This window comes from Pholis gunnellus (genome assembly GCF_910591455.1).
Source record: "Pholis gunnellus genome assembly, chromosome: 17".
NCBI lineage: Eukaryota > Metazoa > Chordata > Actinopteri > Perciformes > Pholidae > Pholis > Pholis gunnellus.
The window spans coordinates 13,707,470-13,722,367 of NC_136544.1; the positions used below are offsets into that span (position 1 = coordinate 13,707,470).

Below are 14,898 nucleotides of genomic sequence, written 5' to 3' on the forward strand. Positions count from 1 at the left end.
ACAAACTTGACAATTTTCTTCTGGTTTTAACCGTTCATCTGCTCTTAACTGAACACTAGTGTTGAGGTGAAACAGTTGATCTATTTGAAAATTAACAAAATTACCAAGTCGCCGCTTCTCACTTGTGTAGCGACTGAAAATAATAAATACAAATTTAAATCAAAGACAACTGAAGATGAAATCAAGTTATCCAAAAATACTTTATTTGTTCCAAGCTCTTCAGTAACACGTGAACACACACAGAATGTACATGGTCAGACTGTAGAGTGTATATTTACACACATCCCATTCGTCAAGTTGCTTTTAACAGGCTTTAGCAGGAAATAGAACTACCTGCGCACTCTGGTATTTCAAACAAACATTTACTTTTGCATGAAAACAAATCAATCAAGTACAGTCAAAAATGCGTATAAGGCACAACACAAGGTTTCCAGTATGGAAAATAAATGTTCATTCACGAGTGTTTAATGTTTCCTTATTAATCTTGTTTATATACATATACAAACACACACACACTCTGGTTTTGCTAAAGGCCAATATAGATATTGCTTCTGGTGTGACGCCTCTTAATTCTTAGATAAAGTACCTTGATAATAAAGATGAAGCTACCCATCAGTATAAACTTCAGCAGCTTATTATCTCTATTTGAGTCGGTGACGGGCTGCCTCTGGTTGCGTTCTTGCGGGTGACGGTGGTACACCGGGTGAGGATATCTTGGGCCCGCGGCCTGGGCGGCACCTTAGGTGTTTTCGGGCCCTTGTAGAGGGCGGGATCAGAGACGCTGGGGTTCATTCTCCCCTCCGCGATGCTCGGCGGGCTCAGGCGGTTGTTTGCCATAGGGGGAGGCGTACGGCTGAAACGCAGCTGTCCCTCGGTGTAGCTTTGGCTCAGGTCGAAGGACGAGGAGCTCGCCCAGGAAGAATTGAGCTCGTCGCTGTAGTCGCTGTCGCTCGAAAGGCTTTCCCCGCTATCTGCTCTCGGGCTCATCTCACGCTTCTCCTGTTTTCCGTCCATCTCCACCATGATCGTGGGCGGAGGGACGTACTTTGCAGTCGAGGGTGAGGTGGCAGCCGGAGGCTGAAAGTGAGGTTCCTCAGACAGGATGTCGAGAGAGTTCGATCTCTGCTGCCCGCGTGGTGGGAGCAGGTTGGGTGTGGAAGACCTGATGGGTGGAAGTTGCAGGTTGGGTGAGGAAGACCTGACGGATGGAAGTTGCAGGTTGGGTGAGGAAGACCTGACGGGTGGGAGTTGCAGGTTGGGTGAGGGAGACCTGACGGTTGGAAGTTGCAGGTTGGGTGAGGGAGACCTGACGGTTGGAAGTTGCAGCAGGTTTCCTTGCGAGAGGCTGAGCTGGTTGGACAGCAGTTCTGGGTTCGGGGCGGAGGCGCGGCGACCCTGATGGTGGGCTGTCATGCGGATTTGAGGGAAGTTGTAGGGCTGCAGGTACATGGTGGGGATGTAGCCCGCTTTGTCTTTGTACCTGTTAAAAGACAAGAATGTGGGGTTCAAGTCTGGAGGAGTTTAAAGCGGTGAGAATTTGGCTACGACAAGATAATCTGCAATGCCGCTGGAAGGATGTTTTCAAAGTTCAGCCAAAGGGTTAAATACCTGATGAGCCACCAGCCGTTGTCCGACTTCTGCAGGACCTCCACCACCGAACCGATGGACACGGTTATCTCGTCACCTTTGGTGGCCTTGTAGCTCTTGATTGCAGTGTACAGCTCTCCTGAGAGTGAAAGACACAACGTTAATACACAACATCGTCGCAACTCGACCGACATTAACCCGCGGAGGTATTTTAAAACCGCGTCCACTGTGTATGCAAACAAGCCAAGCGTGGATAGTCTGATGCTTGAGGTACAACTGAAAGTGTATCTATGCACATACCTCTCTTAGGGCTCCCATCAATGTCATCTTCATCCCCATCATCAGACTCATCATCATCAAGGCTCGCCAGGTAGGGGGCAGGGAACCAGGCCATCCGCTTGTCTTCATTCTCCACAAGCCACCACCCTGAACCAACACAACCACATATATTTAACATGTGTCCGTGCAATTGGGTTGATGAGGTTCCAACCATTGACGGGACACTTGACTTGAGCAGTGAAGCTCGCTCACCTGCTTGGTCTTTGATGAGCACGTCGACTTTTTCGTCCAACGCCACTTTGAAAGGTTTGTTCTTGGTGTCTTTGGTCTCGTAAAGGGCCACGCATCTGTAGGTCTCTGTGACGAACGGCTGGGTCACGTTGCCACCTTTGACCTGTCCCCCATTGTCCCTGACTTCATCCTCCGATGGCAAGATCATGATGCTGAGGAGGACAGTCGCAGGTTAGTTTGGAGCTAGATTTCTCTCCAGGAAAACACAGAGCAGCTCATTGCACAAGTCCAATCCCAAAGTCTGCGTTTAATCACCCAAATTTGTTGAGCAGGAATTCAGACTTATCCCGGTGCTGATACTTCCTTTTACATGCTTCTATATTTTTATGCTAAAATACATTTTGTACTAAACACATTTTTTTTTACCAGTGTTACCAGGGAAAACAAGGATGAAGAAGTAGATTTAAGAATAATTGTTTCCTTATTTCCATGCATGTTTTATAGAATGCGCTTTAATGGATTATTTGGGTATTTTAAAATATAACTGCTCATCTCGGTAGAGCTTTATGCATCTCAAAGTCTTCAGGCTTTGCTCTGAGTTCTATGGCCACAAAAAAAGGCTAAAGGTGGTGTTCTAATTTACTATAAATATGTTCAGCCTACCTGTTCTTGGCGAACTCGGGCTGCAGGTCCTGGTCTTTGGGGTGGAAGAACTGGATGAGGTCTGCCGACTGAGAGACCTGCTCGTCGCAGCTCAGCAGCTTATTGCAGTATTTCTGCAAGAACTTGAGGCGCAGGAGTGACTTGGTTGGACCTTTCTTCTGGGCGCCGCCGTTCACCTTTTTGTCTAAAAGCACACAGGAATGTTGAAGTCAGAATCCAAACAGCCCGTAAACGCACTTTGTAACCCGCATAAACTGCAGCTGTAATACCTTGAAATTTGGGGATGATTCTGTCGGATTTTTTCATTTTGTTTGCCGGTGGGAATGCCTTCTTCAGTTGTTTCTGTCGGAAAGAAATAGGTAACAGAACCGTTAGTAATAGGTAACAGAACCGTTATTAATTAACCGACAACCACATGCACGCGCGACACGCAGAGAGGAGATGTAGCCTTTTATACTCACGTGCATTGTCTTGAAATCCTGAAAAGTCCTGTAAACTACAATCTCATTCTCGTCCGACCAAAGCACGGAGGTCATGTACATCTGGAAAAGGGAAAATGCAAAATGAATCACTGAGAAGTGCAGATTTTTAAAAATGTAAATGTGGCATCTTTTTAAAAAATCAGAAAAAGAGGAAACATCTCCATATGCGCTTACTTTGCACTTCTCCTTGTGCATCACTCCGATTAATCCGATACTGATGGGATACCTGTGGCCCTCCATGATGAACCGACAGAGACTACGTGTGTTGAATGCAGGTGTGTGAGCTGCAACAGAAGCCTCTCAGCCTCGCTCTGGTTTTCGGGACTGGCGCGGAGATGCTCTCCAGGTGCGTTTATATTTCCTCCACCGGTGTTGCGTCAGACACGCAGACAATACATCCTCGTCACTGGGAGGACGGTCCAAAAGCAACAACAACAACAAAAAAACTCTCAGGAAAGTCCAACTTGTATCCGTGACGGGAAGAGTGAATTAAACTTGTTCTCCTGGTTAGGGAATTCGGATGAGAGAGGCGTGACAAGAATGTGGAGCAGGTGCATTTAACAACAGTCCTGTTCTCAGTCCATCAACAAGCACGAGAGACGATTATGATGATGATGAGTTTCCATTTATTATTCCTATTATTCATCCGCCCATTTTATTCAGACCAATCACATCAGGAAATGTCAGTTTTGACTTTATTGGTTCATTCTGTGTAGAATACATATATCTCCTGGCTAGACAGATGTGACGCAGAAAATAATAATATAATTATGTATATATATATATATATATATATATATATATGTTAAAGTTCATTTTGTGTCATGGTAGAAAATAACTGCTTTTATTGTTTCTGTTTTTACCATGTAAAGTGCCTTTGAGTACCTTTTAAAGCGCTATAATAAAAAAAGATATATTAGATGGATAAAGTCAGTTAAAAAGTGCTTTATATGCAACAACATCAGATGCACATTGAGAAGGACAATAAAGAAAAGTAGAATATGCAGCCAGCGAGGCAGCATATAAGATAAGAACTGCATTTCTAATGAGGTTGATCCCTTTATCTGAACTGCACTCTTCTAACAACTCACGCACAAACTTCTGTCTCTCGTCTCATTAAGTCTTGTTATTTGTTATTGATCAAGCTAGCATTGTTAAAGCCAGATAAGGAAGTTACTGCCTATATTGTTCTTTCACATTTCTTTCTGCTTGCAGAAAAACACGTTTCCTCCTCTCCGTTACCTGCAGCACGTACACCAAACGTGACTCATAATCAGCCTGACGGCAAAGGAACTCCCAAAAACAAACATTACTCTTCACCTTTAGAAAACCAAACTATGTCATAGGGGCCATCTTTAAATGTAATACTAAGTATTTTGGAGCAAAGCTGCACATGAAACTATTTTGTGTAAATTCGACCTGCTAATAAAGGAGGTGACTGATATTTATGAGGAATACACTTCAGAGATTTGGATCACTTCCTCAATGGGTTGTAAGGTCAGAGGGATTTTCACACCACTTGTTGATTTACTCATCTGCTGCTACACTTTGTCAGAGACAACACAAAGCTGGCCACACATTACGTGACCTTAACTGCTGCAGAAGTGTGTTAGAGGTTTGAAAAGTTCGGAGCCTGGCGCGTGCTTGAACCCGTTAGCTGTCCGCTACTGACATCTAGTGCTGGCCGCTGTGATCTCTGCAGTTCTGAACTCCTGCACAGGTTCACCTGTAGCGTCACAGGTGGTACTGTAGTGCCAATACACGTTTAGCTTGATGTTCAATGCAGATTATCACTTTGTAGACTCCTGATCCTTCTTTGCATAAATGATGGATGCACTGTGTACATGGTCGGTTCTGCTAATATACAGCCTAGTCTTTGACTGCACTTTGTATCCGACTGTACTGTTTGTATTATTCTGACTGTAGTTTCGTATGCATTATGTTTTGTCCTTTCTGTGGAGCCCAGGAAGATTAGCGGCCGCTAAGGCGTCAGCCAACGGGGATCCAGTTAATAAACAATAAACAATCAGTAATATAAAATAACAACAACAAAACATATGAAACAATCCACTCTTTATTTCTCCTCACACAATGAGGCTGACTCAGCATACATCATCTTCTTTAGATAAAGTGTATTCAGTCGAGACTTGTAATAACACTCACAAATAAACATCTGTTTCTTAAATTGCACATTTTCATTCGGTTATATGATTGATTAAAAAAAGAAAAGAAAAAAAAGAAGCAATTTCTTTTTTATTAAATCCATCAGATTGCAACACTTTCAATCCACATACTTAAAAAAAAAAAAGAAAAGATTATTCCCACAGCCCATCGTCATGCAGCAGGCGAGCGAGCCAGCTGAAAGCCAATCAGCAACGCAGAGGCCGGCGGAGTACATGCACGCTCCAACACATGACGCCCACATCAACCCGATGGAGGTTCCCCTCAACCTCAGAAATATACTTTCATGATTTTGTTCAAATAAAAACATTACAAACCTAATAATTTGTCCTTTAAAAAAAAAAAAAAAGGAGATTTACGGACATTTCAAATGTTAAGGCAGCAGGTTTTTCCTTAAGCATCAAAGGAGATTATATTCCTTTTAGACTTTTCTCTCCAGGAGTCACAGAAGGTGCTTTTTTTTTTCACACATAATATTTTCCACTGAGGACAGAACAGTAACACATGGCAGACATTACGTTCAACTGTTTCCTGTTTCCTCATTCAGCCACATTTCACTGCTTCTGAAGATGGAAATAATATCAAAAGGACGAATGTGACTGAAAGAAAACTAAGATTTGATCCACAGACTGTGTTGAAGATTAACATTCAAATCACTGCATTGTTTTCTCATCAGTCTAACTCCACACAATAAGTGTTTGTCGACACCTAATAAAATTAAATTGTACATTTTTAAACTGAGTTGGAATGTACTGTCACATGTCTGAGCTTCACATGCTGGTAATTGTTATTAAATCTATTTATTTTTCCCCACTCAGTCTTATTTTCCCTCTGCAGTTTTACTCAGACATTTACGATAAAAACAAATAAAAGGAAGATAAATCATCTGTAAATAAAACAAGTTATGCGCTCTTAGAAAGCCTACCTACTTGTGACCTTTGGCTTGCATAGAGACATTTTGACGTGAAGCCATTTGAAGACTTCTCGGTGCGTTTGTAAAAGCAGCAGCGTGTAAATGATCGGTTATTGATTATTAACGACCCGTTGGAGATCATCGTCGCTGTCATCTTAACTCGGCCGACTCTCAACATTCAGCTGTTGGTCTCAATACGTATTGCCCCAAAAAACACCATCCCTGAACGCCAGATCACAACTTTACGGTCTTGAAGACCTTGCATAATAAGTAGACCACTGCTCATCATTGCTACTTTCTGTTTTGCAACCTTTTTGGCAACAACCCCACGACCATCGTACTTATGCACTACGGGAGGTGTCAAAGTGATGTTAGATGATTTAAATTAAATACTCTTCTCACAAACATACACCCTTTATACTCTTTTCTTTTGCGACTCTTAGCTGAAAAGGCAGTTATGTTTCTCCGCTGAAGGAAAACAGGAAGACGGATCCTTTGCGAGCGCAAAGAAATCAGGTGGCACGGAAATGAAAACAGACCAAAATACAATTTTAAAAAAAAATGAAATCTGAGGTAAACGTGAGCTCCACAGTGACTGCAAGAGCCGTCCGTCCTCCACTGATCGTTACCTTCCTTTAAACTCGTCCTTCTCTGTGCCTGCTTTCTGTCGGTCCACCACAGGAGAGGCTGACCACGGTTTACGTCCCTGCAGGAAGGGAAACGGGTCAGCTCCCATCTCGGCACTAAAGGACTCTCCGGTGTTCCCGTCCACGTTGAACCACAGCGCAGTCGGAACTGTCCCCTCCTTGACTCGGTACTCGTGTGTGCATTCGTCACCGAAACTCATAAATAGGCATACTGTGCTCTCGGACATGGTTTAGGTTTAAAGACTGATACCTGCAGGGGGGCGAGTAGAACAGGAGGAGTCAAATATGGCAAAAGAAACATGTAGTAATGTGGCAGAAGATGTTTGGTAGTTACCATTCTGAGCTCCTATGGTAATAATAACCCTCGATAGTGGCTGTGGACTTCTGGAAACAGATGTAATAGAAGCCAGCGAAGGAGGCGCCGCTAATGTCTTTGATCGTGTGGTCGGGGACTAAAAACTGCTCCTGAGGGAGCAGAAAAACAAAACAAGAGTGGAGGTTAGAGCTCAAAGCTAAAACAAGGACAGAGAGAGATTATGTAAGACTATGTACTAACCTTCCACCTCATGAAGACATAATCACTGTTGTCCAGCACTTCATAGTCAAAGTCATCCGAGTTGAAGCTTTTGGCATATTTGTAAAAAGGCTGGAACTTGCCCTGGAAAGAGTTCATGAAGTTCTGGTAAGAGAACAGAAGCTACGGAGGTGATGACAAGACAACAACTCGGGATGCAAAGTCAATCATCATCATTATTAATCATTACATGCTTATGAAATACAGAGATGTCCGTTGTTGCTGAATATAAACTTCAGTTTAACAGGTGCCATGGGATTCTCTCACAACACAGTGATGTGAGAGGCAGCCAAACAAAAAAGACAAAACATAATTTTTTTTTTGTTGCAATTTATGGGCTTTTCTGGAAGACATAAGATTACAAAGTGTGCGCGAACTTGTTAGATGAAGAGCTGTCGGCTCAAATTAAAAAAAAAAGTCAAACCGAACATACCCAGTGCTTTCTGTCCACGTCCTCATCTGCGTCCCACTTCCTGGTTAAAAAAGGTCTTTTTCCACTGATAATTTCACCAGCAAAGAATGTCGTGAGAGTTGGATACTCCTGTCACACAGAGAGACAAAGTGGATCCATTAACTGTGGTTCAACTTTGCAGCAGAAATTACAGTAAGTGATGCAACAAATAGGATTTAGTGGCGGTTTCCCCTCGTTTTGAATATCTAGATATTAGGATATACTTGTCACAGCTTCAACTAGCTTGTTGCATCTTGACTTACTACAGATATGCGAGAGAGTTTGTTCTCCTGGCTTCATTTTCTCACACACAACTTGCCAGTTTAAACAGGATTCTGCGTTTGTAATGGGGTATACAGTTGACACACTTAAACTGAGGACTAGAGTGCAAACCTGAATAAAGAGATTAAATCTAGTTGCATCCCAATTGTCCACCTCAAAGCTTCAGTCTGCCTCAAGCAAATAGAAACCAGTTCCCACTCGCTCCAATGTAGAAACCAGTTAGTGCTCAGAATAAAAGGTCAGTCTTACTACATCTGACCTACTTTCACAGCTCACCTCAGTCAGGCCTTTGATCTTCAGGTATCCACACAAATAGGAGTCCTCCACAGTCACGTGCTGCAAACACATTTAGGGAATAATACATAATTATGTATCTCAAGTGGCCTGGAATCACAGGTGCAACAATATATATATATATATATATATTTTTTTTTTAAATGCAGGAGGGGTGCTGTGAACAGAGACAAACCGTACAAAGTGGGTTTGCAGTCAGGCATTACATTTTCTGTCAGTAAAGCTGCTGACACTGCTGTCAAAAGTCAATCCTAGCAGATTATTACTCATTTAGGGCGCTAGTTGCACAAGATGCTAACGTGTATGTTTGGGTAGTGTGTGTAACATTACTGCAGAATAGGTGTCTATTACGTTAATTAATGACATGAGGTCCAAATGCTAAATGTCACAGTAGAAATACAGTGAAGTAGCAATAATTAGGTCAGCGTACTGGATGACAAGCTAACGTCAGCTAAGTTAGCAACTACTGCTACAAATATGCTGACTTTGCAATGTGGCAATAAACAAACTAATGTTTTTAAAAAAAAGACCAAACAGGACAGGTGCATGTGAGTAACAACATACCTGTAACACAACCTCAACGTCGTAGGAGTTGCCTTTGCTCTTCTGATAACCCCGAAACTGTGAGCCGCTGTACAGCAGCGACGTGGCCACCCCCGGCTGGAAGGTGTTGATCGGGGCAGGGGGAACAAGCGAGGCCGAGGATGTGCAGGCCGAGCCGGTGGTACTGAGGCACTCTGCTCGGACAGGCATGTTGAGCGCTAAGGTGTCACCGTCAGCAACCGTCATTAACTTTACGACTGTGAACACCAGAGCCGGACAGACAAGGGGTCCTGACAGAGGCTCTGCCAGCGGCACAAAATCCCCGACGTCCCAAAACTGTCCATGGACCGACTACCGAGGAGGGACACTGCAACGTTTCATGTCAGACTCCAGCTTCCTGGAATTGCATTGGCTGGAAAACTAGTGCTTGGCATGGGCTAGACTCTTATTGGATAGTGTACCCAAAATGCATTCTGGGAGTTGTATTAAATTTTCCTGACACACCACAACCAGAGCCGTAGAGAGGGGGAGTCGCGTCAACGTCAAAGTTCAAAAACCCTTGATGAGTGATTCACGAAGAAAATCGGTACAAACAGAGAGACAGAATTTACTATATTTATATTGAGCAACGACATACGTATTTAGATACAACAAATTGTATTTTTTTAAAGTAAAATTTGCTAATATTTGAGGATCAGTAAGTGTAACAGCTACAGTTACCTGCCTTGTTGACGTATTTTAGGCTAAAGTTCCCTTGTTTAATGGAACAGAGTGAGATTTAGTGACATCTAGTGGTGAGGTTGCAGATTGCAGGCAACATCACTCTCCGTTCACTCTTCCGTTTAAAATGTCAGAGAACTACGGTGGCCCTCTGGTAGGGGGACGTATCTTTAGGATTTTATTACTACAAGGAGAATTATTCTAAAAACAAGTAAATTCAGAACAGAAAAATGCTTTTGGCCAAGCTTTCTGTTGTGCTTCTGATGAGAGACTGCGGACAGAGCCACTTTAATTAGGGGTTGCTTTCGTTTACCTGTTCATGCTCGTTAAACAGATGTATTGATAAAGTATCTGCTTTTTACTCGCAAATGTTTTATTGCAACAGTAACAAGCGAAGGCACGTGTAGCTGAGAGAGCTTGTCCTGCAGCAGAGACGGGATGGTGGTGTTGAAGGCAGAGCTGATGTACACAAACAGGATCCTGACGTAGGTTCCTGAAGAGACCAGATGCTGGAGGATGAAGTGGAGGGCCATGTTGACTGCTTCGTCTACAGACCTGTTGGCTCTGTAAGCGAAGTGCAAGGGGTGCAGGAGTGGGTCAGTGAGGGTTTTTAGGTGGGTCAGGACAAGGCGGTCATAAGGCTTCATAACCACAGAGGTCAGGGCGACGGGCCTGTAGTCATTCAGTCCTGTGATCCTTGTTTCTTGTTGGACGGGGGTGATGGTGGAGGTCTTGAAGCAGGCTGGACAGCTGATCAGCACAGTGCTTCAGGGTGGAGGGAGAGACAGAGTTTGAGCAAAGTCTTATTTTGCTTATTTTATCATTTCAGTTAAAAAAAACACATTAGTTTTGTACTGTTGCTTTTCTTGTGATGTTATTCTTCTTAAGTAGAGATGTACACCACGTTGATGTATGTGGTCGCAGCGGGGACCAAGAGAAGACGCTGAAACGGTATTAAAATGTTTTAAAACCTCAAAATAGGCAGCAAGTAACAGATAAACAATTGGATTTATTTCTTATTTTTTTATTGTGTTCAGATGAAATATAGAAATTCTAAAAGGCAAATATTTTGCACTTGTTTACAGTGAAATGTATTAAAGTTGTCAAGTATATTTCCATTTATATTTTGTAACACTTTGAGGTACGAATCGTTTCTGAGATGAACTTATTTGCTCCAACAAATGGTCCGCATATTTGTAGATGTCTGAGAGTCGCGTGCGGTGCTGCATAAGTTCTTTGTCTTGAATCTGTAATAACCCATGAAGACAAAAAGCAAACAATATCAAGACAGTGAGATACAGGAGAGAGTTGTGTCATCCATAAGAACATATAAATTGAGGTGTTTGTTTTAATGTAATTTCAGCTCTCTACCCTTTCAACGAGAGCAACTTTCCAGGCATCAGCACGTGAAATCAACAAAGTCTCTCGGTCCTTGATCTTCCACAGGTGGTTATCGTGGCTGTAGTCCAGTGCATCCATCACTGTGTCTTTGTCCAGAAACAGCTACACAGACACAACACAGCTGTGAAAGGCGGAGGGCACTGACGATGGTAATCAACCCATGTCCCAACCCTGTTCAGGTTAATCTCTGTCATCTGATGTCAGGTTAATCTCTTCACACGATACTGTTATTATTCTGCTATATCTGCAATAATATATAAACTTCATTACATGAAAATAATTCTACATTCCGTCCTATATTTGGGATTAGCCAGTTTGGTCTAAAAGGGATAACACTCACCATTTCAACACACTCTGGGATGTCCTCATCCTCGTTGTTCTCGGCCACACTCCCCAGAGTTGCTGCAATCGCCTGCACCTTCTCATGATATTCATTCTCCAGATCTTGACATTGCGCAAACGTACGACTGTGTTATGGAAAGTCTTAACTCATTTTTCACCGGAACTGTGCGTGCGCGTGTGTGCGCGTGTGTGCGCGTGTGTGTGTGTCATTGTGTGATTCAAACAATGACATCTAAACATGACTCGATTACTGACCTCTCCAATTGGATTGGGAGCAAGTTGCTTCCCCAAATGAGGAAGTGCAGTACCTCAATAGCTTTACCCCGAGAACAGTAATGAACCAGTGTTAACGGAAATGATTCAAAGCTCTTAAGATGATGCATGAAGAGAAAGGATATGTCCCTTGAGCAGTTTTAATGAAGTCGCCAAGCATGTCCGTGATGTTGATGTCAAACCTTTTGATGATATCCTGAAAAACACAGAAGGTGTCATTATGTTTTTGACATGTAGGTGTAAGGGAATGTTTTCAATCTGTAGAACACACACACACACACACACACACACACACACACACACACACACACACACACACACACACACACACACACACACACACACATACACACACACACACACACACCTACACACACACACACACACACACACACACACACACACACACACACACACACACACACACACACACACACACCAACCTCCAGCTGGCTGATGAGCTGACTCTCCAGTGCCAGGAGGCTTTTATAGAATTGGTCGATTTCCTCTTTGCATTGGTTGATCTTGACCGTCACGAGGTCTTTGTCTAATAACTTCTGCAACTCCACCATCCACTAAAAGTGTGAACATAACAGATACCCTAAATCACTCAAAGCAGGTTGACTGACTTAGCTAAATCAAGTACAGTGCAGGTCTTTCGAAAACATTGTGGTCCAAACAGCTCACCCCTTTGTGTTGCTGCTCCAAATCTTCCATTATCTGCGATGTTTCTCGCTGATGGCGTGTCACAGCCTCGTTCTGACCACTGAAGAAGCAGTTCACCTCCGCCTCTCTTCGCTGATGTTCAGCCAAACCTGTCTGCACTAACTGCATACACAGCTTCACCATTTGGTGTTCAAATGTAAGTGTCGGGGTTAAGGAATATAAGTTATCACTAATTCACCTGCAATAGATTAGAAAGTCAAGACAACACAGGATATGTTTGAAGCAGAGGAGCCACTTCAGGCAGACGTTGCAGTGTCTCTGTCTCTGGGTCCTCTTTGAGCATGCTCTGAAACAGGTGGGAGCCATTCAGGAGCTCCACAAAGGCATCCTGTAGGGGAAGAATAACTGAACTCACACACAGGATGTATACAGAATGATGAGCGCTCAGTGGAACATAATGTTGAGGATGACCAAATGTGTGCATTATGCTACCATGTGTAATTTGACTTCAGCTTCCTGGCTTTGCTTGACCTCATCAGCTTGTTGCACCTCCAGCACCGCATTTTCCAACTCATCAATGACATCGCGGTGTTTTAAAGATGCTTCATTTTTCTGTACATAGACACACGTGATTTGGTTATTATCAACTCTGCAAATTGTACATAGCCAGGTGGAATTTCCGAACAAACCTGGGCATTGTCATGTTGTAAAAGAGAATGATTTATTTAAAAAATGCTTAAACGGGGAAGACACCAGATTGTAATTTGGTTTTGAGTCTAAACACACCACCGCCTATGCTTACTGTCTTGTCGTTGAGTACGCTGTAGTCCAGGCACACCAGGTTTGGAAGGTATGCTGCGACGGAAGATTTATAACCGTCTTCCTTAGAGACAGGATTTCCATGTAGGTTGACGGTGAAGAGGTTCTTCAACTTCCTGAGATGGAGCACCTTTGAAATGCATTCAAGTTGTATTAGATGTCAACATTATGCCATGTTGTATTCTGAAAATGCAAAACACTACTCGATACTTGCAACACAGCGTGATACGACATGTGAAAGATGCATGCAAGACAATCTTGTTACGTTGTCCAGCTGTCCAAGAAGGTTGTTTCCGAGAAAGAAATGAGTGAGTTTCTCGAGTGCGTCCATGTTTTCAATAACAGAGATTCTGTTGTTGCCCAAATTCAGCACTTCAAGCTTCCGCAGATACCCCAGCCCCTCGATTTTCTTTATTCTGTTGAATGACAGATCTGAAAGACACATTCACGAGATTATTAAAGATAGTTTAGGATGTTCTCTACATCAATACATGTACAATTATTATTGAAAGCATGAGCAGAATATAGATATAAAGCTTCATTTTACTTAGCCATGTCAGATTAATCAGACAATCCAGGCCCTCGATCTTCTCTATGATGTTGTTGTTCATATCCAGTCTGGCCAAAGATGTGAAATCCCATAAATTGGCAATCGTCCGGATTTCTGTGAACAAACAAGCTTTCATACACCAAAACCCATACACATTCATTATTATATTTTCATTTATTTTTCTACTCACTTCTGAATTCCAGTCGTAGTGTAAAGGTTTCATTGAAGTAGACTTCATCCGCCTTGATAATAAACCCAACGTGATCTTCAATGGATTGCTCCGCTATTACATTCCGAAGAGTCTGCACATCCATCTAAAGTAATACACAGATTATATTTTGTGGATTTGTAGCTTAGTTTGAGGATGCTAAACAACAACAACCCTTAAACACATTTGATGATGTAACAGCTAAGATTATTTTAACTAGATAAATGAGTTTACCAGACCCACAGTAACTAGGTTAACTACTTACGACAGTCACAAATTCATCCAACTTCTTAACGTTACCTCTGTTGTTTACACACTGTTACATAGCAACCGGCTGACTTTAAGCTGCGTTCAAGTACTCAAGAGAGAATCCGTTAAAATAATCGTTTAACTTAAAACATATTCATAAAAACACAAAATAAAATAATATAATGGTTTGCCGTGATGGCAATATGATTTGCTGAACCGTTGTTGTTTTTTTTGGTTAAACTTGTAGATTTTCAAAAGTACAATGTAGGCTCTATCCAGTTAATCGTATTTTAATGTTCTATATATTCAGAGGATGATGCTGGAGTACATTTTGTCATCGTGTTTTTAAATTATTACGGTGCACTATCAAAATAAAATACACGTTCCTATATATAAAAGGGTTTGTTGAACATAACTTCAGTTGCTAAATCTGACCGACATTGATTTCAACCAATTGTGAAAACGCTCCCTTTTATGGACCAATAGCGTTCCTCTGTGGGCGGGACTTAGCACCACCTCTGGGCCCTTAAGCTCCGTCATTAT

General features: G+C 42.5%; 3 protein-coding genes across 3 annotated transcripts; all 3 read right to left on the minus strand.

The window, feature by feature from the left end:
* Window positions 1-212: 212 nt before the first annotated feature.
* Window positions 213-3,557, minus strand: noxo1a (NADPH oxidase organizer 1a). Its single transcript, XM_079178240.1, has 8 exons — window positions 3,417-3,557; window positions 3,222-3,302; window positions 3,030-3,102; window positions 2,761-2,944; window positions 2,119-2,309; window positions 1,888-2,013; window positions 1,609-1,726; window positions 213-1,480 (listed from the first exon to the last, which is right to left on the minus strand). Exons 1-8 carry the CDS (start codon window positions 3,480-3,482, stop codon window positions 625-627), a joined length of 1,695 nt encoding a protein of 564 aa, XP_079034366.1. The 5' UTR covers window positions 3,483-3,557; the 3' UTR covers window positions 213-624.
* Window positions 3,558-5,298: 1,741 nt separating this feature from the next.
* Window positions 5,299-9,488, minus strand: gid4 (GID complex subunit 4 homolog). The gene is made up of 6 exons (XM_079176797.1): window positions 9,149-9,488; window positions 8,567-8,626; window positions 7,991-8,098; window positions 7,540-7,641; window positions 7,318-7,448; window positions 5,299-7,233 (listed from the first exon to the last, which is right to left on the minus strand). Exons 1-6 carry the CDS (start codon window positions 9,371-9,373, stop codon window positions 7,170-7,172), a joined length of 690 nt encoding a protein of 229 aa, XP_079032923.1. The 5' UTR covers window positions 9,374-9,488; the 3' UTR covers window positions 5,299-7,169.
* Window positions 9,489-11,206: 1,718 nt separating this feature from the next.
* drc3 (dynein regulatory complex subunit 3) lies at window positions 11,207-14,895 on the minus strand (the record flags this gene model as incomplete). Its single annotated transcript, XM_079177309.1, is given in 12 exon segments — window positions 11,207-11,350; window positions 11,589-11,715; window positions 12,046-12,059; window positions 12,307-12,438; window positions 12,551-12,739; window positions 12,742-12,758; window positions 12,836-12,917; window positions 13,022-13,141; window positions 13,332-13,478; window positions 13,614-13,780; window positions 13,896-14,012; window positions 14,862-14,895. Coding segments are annotated over 12 exon segments (1,290 nt in total).
* Between the last annotated feature and the right edge of the window lie 3 nt (window positions 14,896-14,898).

Excerpts from the sequence above, each read along its gene's own strand:
- noxo1a (XM_079178240.1), bottom strand. The coding sequence starts at position 3,482 with ATGGAGGGCCACAGGTATCCCATCAGTATCGGATTAATCGGAGTGATG. Across the intron at positions 2,945-3,029 it reads AATCATCCCCAAATTTCAAG|ACAAAAAGGTGAACGGCGGC; the intron begins GTATTACAGCTG and ends GTGTGCTTTTAG. Across the intron at positions 1,727-1,887 it reads TGATGGGAGCCCTAAGAGAG|GAGAGCTGTACACTGCAATC; the intron begins GTATGTGCATAG and ends TTTCACTCTCAG.
- gid4 (XM_079176797.1), bottom strand. The coding sequence starts at position 9,373 with ATGACGGTTGCTGACGGTGACACCTTAGCGCTCAACATGCCTGTCCGA. Across the intron at positions 7,642-7,990 it reads ACGTGGACAGAAAGCACTGG|GGCAAGTTCCAGCCTTTTTA; the intron begins GTATGTTCGGTT and ends AACTCTTTCCAG. Across the intron at positions 7,449-7,539 it reads ATGTCTTCATGAGGTGGAAG|GAGCAGTTTTTAGTCCCCGA; the intron begins GTTAGTACATAG and ends CTGCTCCCTCAG.